General features: G+C 66.9%; 1 protein-coding gene across 1 annotated transcript; it reads right to left on the reverse strand.

Annotated features, from left to right (window-relative positions):
• Window positions 1-134: 134 nt before the first annotated feature.
• Window positions 135-2,114, reverse strand: PRR35 (proline rich 35; the record flags this gene model as incomplete). The annotated part of the gene is made up of 2 exons (XM_082671287.1): window positions 135-756; window positions 1,021-2,114. The coding sequence occupies 2 exons, from the start codon at window positions 2,112-2,114 to the stop codon at window positions 135-137; spliced, it is 1,716 nt and encodes a 571-aa protein (XP_082527413.1).
• Between the last annotated feature and the right edge of the window lie 8,563 nt (window positions 2,115-10,677).

Consider the following 10,677-nt stretch of genomic DNA (forward strand, 5'->3'; position numbering starts at 1 on the left):
CAGAGACGGGTGTGGCCATGGCGGGTGGGGTCTGTCCACGGGCATGCTGGGGCAGGTGTGGGGCCAGGCAGTAGGCATGGGGTTGGAGAAGGGCCCCTGTCTGTTAAGGACAGAGATGGCAGCAGGGGCTGTGGTCAGACCTCGGCACCCGTGGGGTTCTGCAAGCCAGGGACAGCCTCAGGGGGCCAGGAGCCCCCAGGCCCACCACGGGTGCCCCAGCTGCCAGGAAGGACAGGGTCCTCTGGGGCCTGGAGGGGAAGACCCGGTGGAGGGACACTGGAGTCAGCCTCACACTTGGTGGTGTGGCTGGACAGAGGCTGGGCTGCCAGCATGCCGGGTGGCTTGGGGGTCCCCCGGACCAGCATGGGGCCCAGCTCCGGCTGCCCCCAGAGCCCTGGGGGCACTTCATGACCCTTGGTGGGTGCCCGTTTCACAGAGAGGTCGAGGGGAGTGTCAGGTGGCCGCACGGCCCGCTCCAGCGCCTGGTGGATGGTGAGCAGCTCCTGGCGGATCTTCCCCAGCTGCTCCCGCAGAGGCCGCGGGGCCAGGCCCCCAGCAGGCGCCAACTGGCCCAGGCGCTGTTCCACCCTGGCACAGTCACCAAGGGCCCGAGTCAGGTCCTCGCCCACGTGCCCAGGGCCCCCCAGCAACAGGCCCAGCGGTTGCTGGGGCAGGGGGGCCGCAGGACCAGGGCTCTCAAGGTCACTTAGCTCCTTGTCCTCAGGCCACAGCATCACGGAGGGGCCGGTCCTCAGGCTGGGGGGCAGAAGCCAGTCAGGAGGCTGCGCTGCGCACACAGTGCCCCACCCCCTTCACGCCCCTGTCCAGCCTGGCGCCCTGGCCTAGGGCCTCGGAACCCCAGAAGGAAGGACAGTTTGGCTCTCTGGTCTCAGTCTCCCCTCTGCGGCCTGAAGCCCCTATCCTGGTGACTGAGCTCCAGCTGGGGGCCCAGCCACCCTCCCCCCCAGCCCTCTTCCCACCTCTCCTAACACCCCCACGACTGGGGCCCCTGACACCCACCTGCTCTGGGAACTGAATTTCATCCTGCTGCAGGGGTCCTGTGGGGCTTCTGGCCTGCCTCCCAGGGCCAGCTTCCTCTTGGGGTCGCTCTGGGCAGCCCGCTCCAGCCCCCCCTCCTTCCCCGGGTCCCTGAGAGCACCACGGGGCCAGGGCCCACCCAGCCCAGGCACTGGCAACTTCAGCAGCCCAGGGACCAGAGTCTCGGGGGGCCCTTTGGGGGGGGCGGAGGGCTTGGCAAGGGCAGTCTTGCCTGCCGGTAGCCCCAGGCTGTGCTCCAGGAGCAGGGGGTAGTACAGGCGAGGGACCAGGGCCGGGCGCTCTGGGGGCTGTGGGGCAGGGAAGGCAGTGGCCGGGGGCAGTAGGGGGCTGGCTGAGGCCAGGAAGGGCACGTGGGCGGCAGCGGCCAGGGAGGGCCCCAGGTAGGAAAAGAGGCCCGGGCCGAGAGGGTAGTTGACGCCCAGCAGGGACAGGTGGAGGCTCTGGGCCTCAGGGAACTCCCCGGGGGTGGGCGGGGGGTAGCAGGGGACACTGCTCTCAGGGCCCGTGGCAGGCACGTCCACCCCGGACGTGCTCCTTGGGCCCCCACCCCTCCCCGGCTTCCACGACTCGGCCAGGAGGCCACCGAGGCTTGCACCCTTCTGGGAGTCCCTGGCCTCAGGGAGCAGTGTCTCTGGGGACCCCTCGGCCCCTGGCCTGGGGCCCCCAACCCAGCGGCGCAGGGAGAGGACATCGGTGACCATGTGGTCGGGCGTGGCGGGAGCGTCCAGCGCTCCTTGGGGCCGGCCGCTGGGGTCCATGGGGTCCGAGGAATCCGCGGGGTGGCCTGGGGTGGGTGCACGTGGCCGGGACGCGGCCGATGCCCGGCGGCAGGCCCAGTCGGGGGAGTCCAGCAGGAGGGAGAGGGAGTCCTTACAGAGGCTGTACTTCATGTGGTTGTAGAGGTGGGACTTCTCCAGGCAGGTGAAAGGGCACTGGAAGCACTTGTAGTTGTAGGGTTTGCCCCAGGGCCGTGGGATATAGTGTGGCTTCTTAGGCTTCCTCGCCCGGGCCCGTGCCCCGGGGCCCAGGCGGCATGAGCCTGCCTCTCCGGACATGGCAGCTGCTAACGGGCAAGCCCCGGCCCCATGGCCACCTGCGGACAGGGCCTCGGTCATTGCCAGCCGCCCCGGCCGATGCCCCCTCCCCTCCGTCACAGCTCAAGGCTAAGCATCCAGGCACCGGCACCCGCCCCCTCCCCCTCCCTGGCCTCTGCCAGCAGAAGTGGCCTCCCTGCCTCACTCTCTGTAGGGTCAGCAGACACACGGCAGAAAAAATGCAGGATGCCCAGGTAAATGGGACTCGGGTAAACGGGAAATACTTTTTTAGTATAAGTATGACCTAGCCAATATTTGGAATGTGCACTAAAAAAATTATTTGTTGTTCATCCGAAATTAAAGCTTAAGTCCTGTACTTTATTGGTTGACCCTACACGCATCTCTCCCCTCAGGCCTGGCCAGTCCCCAGCAGGCCCATTTCTGGTGTGATTCCATCCACGCCCATCTCCCCCACACCAGCAGAGCCCGGGTCTCCGTCTACCCCACGGGCACTGGGTGAGTGACTGGAGGAAGCCAAGTATGACCAGACTCACTCCTGGGGACACGGCCCTTCCTTGTCTTAACCCCTCCAGAGACTTTCCTGCCCGCGGGAAAGCCAGGATAAGAGCCGTGAGATGAGAAACCAGCAGAGGTTCTGAGCGCCTGTTTACACAGTGTCCCTGCTCTGCAGGGTGTCGGGTGGGCACTGTGGTCTCTGAGGGGGCCAGCCTTGCATGGGCCAGGCCAGGCTGGGGGGCGTGGATGTCCAGCATGGCCTCACGGCACAGCCACCTGCTCAGCCTGGCTCCATCTGGGTGGCTGCCGGCAGGTCGGCAGCCGAGCCTGCAGCGGCCGAGCTTGGCCAAGACCCTCCTCTCCCCATGCCCCCGCACGCTTGCTCAGAAGCCGCTCTGCACTCCATCTGGGCTGCCACCTGGGCTGTCCACCGCCCCAGTGTGCGCCTCAGCCGGGTGCTCAGCGAGTGTGTGCACACAAGCGTACAGCTCCCGCTGAGCCCTCCTCACTCAGCGCCTGGAGGGACCACCTCTGCACGGCTGGGCTGACTCGGAACAGAGAGCAGGGCGGCCACCAAAATGCAAGGGGCCCAGGCACACGAGGCTCACACTCCACTCAGAGTGGACGGGGTCACTGTACACATGAATGCACTCGGCACGGCCGGGGTGTGAACAGGCACAGGGCGCATGCACACACACACACGCACACCCGAGGACACACAGGGTCACAGTCACTCACGGATGTAGACACATGTACACTTGCCCTGCTCCCGGGGTTCAGGGACGGCCAGGGCACTGAGCAGGGCAGGGCTGGGGTAGCTGGGCAGCCTTTGGGAGCAGGCCGTCCTCCCCACTGGCCTTCGGGCTCTGTACATGGCAGGCAGTCATGTCTGCTGCCCCCAAACACTGGATGGGCACCCCCATTATGGAAACAGCCACAGGGGTGGAGAGGGCTGCCTGTCCAGATGGGCCCTGTGGAGGTGGGGTTGGCATGGCCATGGCTAGAGTGTGGAGGGCAGGGTGAGCAGAGGCTAAGTGACTAGCTTGTGCAGGGATGTCCACATCGGGGAGGGGACAGGGCTCCAAGAGGAGTGCATGGTTGGGAGGAGGCGGCTGTGCCCAGGAGAGGAACTGGGGCTCCCTTAGGGGCTGCAGACACTCCCTGGACTTGGTGGTGGGTGCAGAGGCAGGCCCCATCCCTGCCCCTCACCCCCCCAAGATACAGATGACAAATGGGTGTGTGTGCTCTGGAGACGGAGGCGGCTGTGCTGGGGCCATCGATCACCCAGCCCTGGGAGCCACACAGCTGTGCTGCCTCGTGCCACCACCCACCCCACTTCCCAGCCAGACCCCTGAACTGGGGGGGCTCCTCCTAGGCCTCTGGACTAAGGGGGCGAGGGGCCCCTCCTGTGCTCCCGCTTCAGATCAGTCACCTGGCTTGGGGTGGGGGGGCTTGGTTGGGAGCCATCTCAGCACCTGCTGACCCCACAGGGGCCCAGAGAACACCTGGCACCTGCCCAGCGTGCTTGTGCACAAGCAGAAGACACCCCCAGACAGCAGCACACACCCCCAAAGGCACATTCATTCGCACATGTGTCCCAACCCGTGACTGGGTGCGTGTGCCCAGGGCGGCCTGCACCCGCAGTGTGCCTGCGCAGACACCTGGTCCCACTAACCTTTCCCTGTCTGGGGCAGAACTGGTGGCAGGCCAGGCGCAGGAGGCCTCACCCCAGGGTGGGAGAGGGGGCACCCAGTGCTTGGAGCCACCACCAGCCACCAGGGGATTGATTATAGCTCACCCATCCCGGCTGGCGCCCTTGGGACTTGGGAGCACCCCACAGGGCGTGGTGCAGAGGAGGTGACCAGGCTCCTCCTCGGCTGAAGTCGAGACCCCAACTCCCTCCCCCCTTCCCTCCACAGCCGAGCCCGGAGGGCGCCCTCCTACAAGGATGGGGCTGCTGCGCCCTGATGGTCCCGGTGCGCCGAGCCTGGACGCCGCTAAGTGGGGGACGTGGGGACTGGGGTTGCCCCGCCCGCGCCCCGACAAGCTTGGCGTCCCGCCACCCCGGCGCCCCTCACGCCCTGCCGGGCCCCGCGCAGCCCCCAAACTTCCGACCCGCCGCCGCCCCGTGCCCGCCGTACCTGCGCCCCGGACGGAGCAGAACCTGCGGCGCCCCGATAAGTCAGCGCGTGGCCCCGGGACCCCGCGGGAACTTCCCGCCCCGCCCGGCGCCCCTCCCCGCCCGGCGCCTGCCGCGACCCCGCACCCCGCGGGACCCGCACAAGCTCTCGGGGCGCAACTCGGACTCCGGCCTGGGAAACTGAGGAGCGGCCCCCACGCGGTCTGCGGTCACTCACTAGGCAGCGAGTCCCCGAAGCCTCCGCCACGGACCGCGTCCCCCCGACGCCGACTCGCACCTACAGAAGTTGGCGGCGGGAGCGGCCGCGCGTGCGCCACGGCGCCGGGCTCCGGGGGGCGCAGCGACCTCCGACCCGGGCTCGCGGTGGGGGTGGGGGCGCGAGCGCCGGAAGCGGTCTCCCACCGGCCACCTCAGGTGCACCCCCCCGTCTCTCCCACTTCCCTGCCCACAGTCGCCCCCTCCGCGCACTCACCGGCCTCGCGCGCCCGGGACCCGCTCAGCAGTCTCCGCCGCGCCGACAACTCCTGGATGGAGCCGTGGCCGGTGACACCAGTGGCGCCACCAGAGCAGGGCAGGGACGGGTAGCGTCGCGGCGGAGCCGAGAGTGGAGACGCAGGTGTGCTGCCGAATGAGGGGCTCCTGGCACCGTCCCCGCCCCCGTCGCCTGCAGGCTGCCGCGGGGGTGCGCAGAGGCAGCCAGGTCTCCCGGGGTCCCCGCAGCAGTGTGATGGGGTGTCAGCGGCCGAGGACGCAGGGAGTGGGGCCGTCAGCACTCATCCGTCAGGGCAGGGCTCTGGCCCCTGACAGCCCCTCCGCCTGAGCCAGGGCCTCTGGGCTGAGCCCCGGGACAGGGGGACCTTGGAGAACAGAGCCAGCCTGGGGAGGGCTGCAGCCCAGCCCGAGAGGGGACAGAACTTAGCTCGGGGAGGGCTGCAGCAGAGAGCCGGCAGCAGAGCCCAGCACACACGGCGGAGCAAGCCTCCTTTTCTGGCCAAGACTTGCCTGCAGTACCCTTCCCTCTTCTCCAAACAGGAGGCTGAATGGGTCTGCACCCCCAAACCTCTGTCCTGCCCACTGACGGCCACCGGCTCAGAAAGAGGGTCACATGCACTCACTCCCCCTTTCTAGAAGCATCACCCCCCCAGCCCCCACTCCTCACTCCCCTGGCAGGTACCCAAGGAGGGCTGCATCTGCCTGCTGTTGGCAGGACTCCTCTCCACTGGCTGTCCCTCCTGGGAGGACCCGGGTGAATGAGGCGGGGCCTGGGAAAGGGCCCACCAGAAAACTCCCGCCCCTAATGTCCTCACGGCCAGAGCTGCTCCCAGCCCCACCTCCCAGGGTACTAGACTCCATGTTGATCCCCAAACTGTCCAGACTTAACAGTCTGGAGCCCACTTCTCAGCTGGGTCCTAGCGGAAGTTCATCTGATCAGCCAGGACCATTCCAGAAGTGGACACAGATACTCAAGACAGGCCAGTCACGTTTCTCAAGAATTTTTTGCCTTTGTTCAGGGGAAGGTGACTTAACCCAGAGATGAGCGGTGTGCCATCTCAGGCATGGGGTGGGGTCTGCCGTCGGAGGGGTGTGTGCTGCCCCAGGCCCACTCTGTGGAGGCACAGAGGTCCCCCTGTCTACTTGGCCTTCCCTGTAGGCTCAGCTACAGGCTCCTGGGGTATCTCAAGCTCAGCTTGGGGGGCTGGGGTGCTTTGGGGAAAAAAGGAGTATTCAGTAGGGGTCTGTGGGATGGAGAACACTAGGTCCAGAGTCTAGTGCCTCCTGGGCCCTGTGAACCTGGCCTCAGTTTCCCCAGCTGTGCAGGAGGGTGAGAGGCTATGGCCCAGTTGTTGGGGCTCTGGTCAGCCACGACAGACATCTGTAAGGAGCAGGGTGCCATGTCCTGGGGGTGCCCAGTGCAAGGACATTGATGTGAGGGTGACTGCTCAGTGCCACCTTCTCTGACACAACCTGGGGGACCCCATTTCTCCCCGTAAAGTCCACAGGGCAGAGCGGGGGCCTGGAGGACTGCTGTGGGTGGCAGAGCCCACCAGCCTTTTCCTTTCTGCCCGCCTGGCCTGGCCCAGCTGACCAGCTGACCGTGCAGGCAGCCCCAGGCCGGGAGACAGCTTGAGCGGTCGTCACGCCAGCAGCCCTGTGGAGAGTGGGGGCCGGGAGGCCTGCTCCTTCTGCACACAGACCCCACTCCGGACATACTCAGCCGGGCCCAGGCCCCTATCTTGGGCACTGCCCAGAGAGGGCAGGGGGCACAGGTCACCCTGAGCCAGTGGGGGTGGGGGTCTCAGGGACGGCTCTGTGCTTCCTGGCCCTGCACTGCTGACTCCTCTGAGGGTCTGGGGAGGCCATGCTGCCAGCACAGGGGGCGGGCAGGTTGGAGGGTGTTACCGTCCTCCAAGGGAAGGGAGGGGCCTCTCAGGGTGCGGAGGGGACAGCCCAGTGAAGCCAGGTGACCAAGGAGCACCGGAGAGAGGGGAGGAGGCCAGGCCTCAGCATGTTGGGAAAAGCAGGAGTCCAGGGAGGGCAGCTCAGAAGAAGCCGTGGAGGCCGCCTCTGTGGATGGGCCTTTCCAGAAGTCTGGGTGGGAGGAGAGGTGTCGGCATCTCCAAGGGGCTCAGCACCTTAGAGGCACGACTGGGCTTCCAGGAGGGGTCTTGCCAGGGGTGCAGGTGGGCCCTGAACTTGCACCAGGGGTCCCGAGAGCTTGGCCATGGCTGCAGCCTAATGGCCTGTACACGGGGGTGCGAGTCAGGTCAGCCCATCAGGTGCACTGACTGCCGGTCTGCAGCCAGGCGAGGCCGGACAGCAGTGCCAGCCCCTGTGCCCCTGTGCTGTCTGCCTGAGGCACTCCCAGGCACATCTGCTCCCTCACAGCTGGCACAGTGTGCCTGGGGCCTGTCCCACTTTCCACCAAGGAGTGGGGCGTGGTGGTAGGTCATGACCCACCCACTGGACCCCACCCTGCAACATGTTGGGGAAAGCTTGGGCCCAGGGAGGTGGCCCCTGCTCCCTGAGGCAGTGTCAGGGATCCCCGAGCTTTGGGGCTTGGTCCCCCATGTGACCTGAGCCCTGAAACCCCTGCCCAGGCTCCTTGGCATCAGTCCCCTTGTCTGCAGATTGTATGGTGGAAGACCTGGTCTCTGGGTGCTTCTGGCACCAGTGGGGTCCTAGGGAGCAGTCTTCTCTCCTCAGCTTGTCCTGGTGTAGGGTGGGGTGGGGACATGCAGCCCCTCTCTCTGCCCCCAGCCAGAGGCATTGTGGCCATTAACGTCCTCTGCCTCCTTGCCCAAGGCCGCCTGCCTGTCACCTCCATTAATGCTGGTACTTGTGCGCCAGGGGCACGTGGGCTGGACAGACAGTGGGTCCAGGGAAGGCAGGGGGATGGCGGTGCAATGCCCAGGGCAGGTCTGTCTCCTCCCCTCAGTGTCCACACACGGCCTCACCAGGACAGGTGTCGGGGCTGGGCCAGCCTCTGCTTGCCCCGTGGGTAGAGGGACGGTGGTAGAGCCTCTAGGCAGGGTTTGGGAGCCCCTGGGAGGGGTCAGTGCCATGCAGGATGATGGCCACGGCTCATGTTCACCCTCTCGCTGATGAGCTCTGGGACACATGGCAGCCCCCAGAGTGTCTGAGGGCCCCTCCACAGGCCAGTGTGAGTTGTCCTTGGCACTTCCTTCTCCTTGCCCATCTGAGGTGGCCTCAGGGACCCACGGCTTGGTCCAAAGGGGCAGGGTTGGGACTTCCCTGGTGGTCCAGTGGTTAAGACTCTGAGCTCCCCACGCAGGGGGGCCCTGGTCAGGGAACTAGATCCTGCATGCTACAACTAAGACCCAGTGCAGCCACATAAATAATTTTTAAAAACCCAAAAAACCCACAGAGGGGCAGGGTCACACCTGAGGGCCCTGGGTGCCAGTCTGAGTCCAGTGAATCTGAGAGCACTGGGGAGCCACAGCAGGTTCACAGCAGGTCTGTGAGGGAGCAGCAGAGCCAGAGAGATGGTGCTGGGTGACTGTGTGGAGAGGGCTGCAAGCAGGTTTGGGGAACTCCACTATAAACCTCTGAGGGGTGGGCGGTGTGGCCCATGGCGGGCACATGCAGGGCCCAGATATTCTCCAAGGAGTGTATGAGGGTGCTGCCCAAGCTGGTCCAGGGATGTGGGGTGGAGTGGGCCCCCCTGAGGGAAAGGGCATTGGCTGGGAGGCTCGGGGCACCGGGGACCCCAGGAGGCCTCTGGTCCCAAACCTGCTCACTGCACCCCTCCCCCAATTAGCTCCCTCCTCTGGAAGTCACCCCGGCCAGCGCTCCCTGCATGCTTGATTAGCCGGCCACCCTGGGGTGAGGTGGGGTGGGGTGGGATCTGATCCTCCATCTGCCTCAGGCCCTGGGATGGAGAGGCTCCTGGACGCTCTCTGGAGGCACCAAGAGAGGCTGCAGCGGGAGTGAGCTCTCCGCTATGAGAGGCATGCCAGCTGGGGCAGGGGCCTTTCCAATCACTGAGGGAGCAGCCTGGCCAGGCGAGTGGGAGGAATGGCTCAGGCCGCGGAGCCCCAACCTAGAGCCCCCACCCAGCTTCCGAGCTGCCCTGGCAGAGCAGCGCCCGGGGCCGGCAGCAACCATATGTTGGAAGAGGAGCTGCGCAAGTCCCTCCGCGGCCCCCGGGGCCCAGCCTTCCTGGGCCTGTCACAGGCGATTTTCCCTGCCTGAGTGGCAGGCTGGCCAGCGGGCGGGGTGGGCGGGGGCTGCAGAGCCTGTGCGTACTCTGGGTCTGTCCCCCACGGTTCTTGACACTGACCCTGCCAGTCGGGGCAGACGCAGGTGCCGGGCCTGGAGTGGGAGACCCCGACATCCCGCCAGACACCCGCCCCTTGCGGTCACCCCTGTCCAGGTCAAGGTCGGGGGCCCAGAGAGGAGCCCGGGAGAGGAGGTGGTCAGCGGGACCAGACCCGCTGCTCCGTCGTGGGTGGGCGCCCAGGGCAGGCGGGAGAGTCAGCCCAGCGCCCAGAGCCCTGCGGAGGAGGCGGGAGGCCGCGGCTAATTTGTACACTAAGTGCTTCTGACAGGGATGCCTCACAAGTGAGAACACAGCACCACCCGCCTCAGGAAGGCCACCGCGGCCAACGGGTGGGCAGCCAGGCGGCCTGGGTGAGGGGCAGGAAGGGGGTCGTGGGGGGATCTGGCCCAGCAGAGACGGGGAGGGGACCAGGGTTGTGGGGAGTGGGGGTGGGCTCGGGACGAAGGGCCCCTGTGGCCGGAGGGTCAGAGACTGAGGCAGGGAGCGGGGCCGGGCGGTGTGGAGGCGGCTTGCCCTCTTCCGACCCTCGTCCACCCCTCGCACAGGCCTGGGTCCAGGTACCACCCGATGAAGGCCGAAGGCCCAGCAGGCCAAGTCCAATCCGCAGGCCGGCTCCCCCTCCTTCGAACCTCATCACAGTGGCCGCCCCCGCCCCAAGCCCTTACCCCGGCCCCTGGCCGGGCCCCCACCTCAGCCCCCACCAGCACCTCCCATGAGCTGCTGCGTCCCCACCGCGGGGGGCCCCCAGCTCCCATTCCCCTCAGCCCCTCCCTGCTGGAGCAGGGGTGCCAGGGGAGCGGGCGCTGGCTGGGGTGAGCCGGGGTCTCCAGGCCAGCCGACAGGATGAGCACACAGCCCCCACCCCACTGTGGAGACCCCTGCCAGACCTCTCTGATCTCGCTTCCTAGGCCATCTTGGGGCTGGAGGAACGCGGGTTCAGGCTGCCCGGGACGTCCCAGTAGTGACGGGGGAGCCCAGCCCCCACCCCACGGGAGAAGGTCCGGCGTGGCCGTGCAGCCGTGGAGCAGGGCGGGCGTCTCTGGGTGCTGAGGGGAGATGTGTTGTGGCAGCTCCCCTGCTGCCCGAGGCCCGCCTGGAGCCAACACTGCTGGTGGCTTTAATTGCTT

The sequence above is a fragment of the Grampus griseus genome, assembly GCF_964374135.1.
Source record: "Grampus griseus genome assembly, chromosome: 14".
Taxonomy (NCBI): domain Eukaryota; kingdom Metazoa; phylum Chordata; class Mammalia; order Artiodactyla; family Delphinidae; genus Grampus; species Grampus griseus.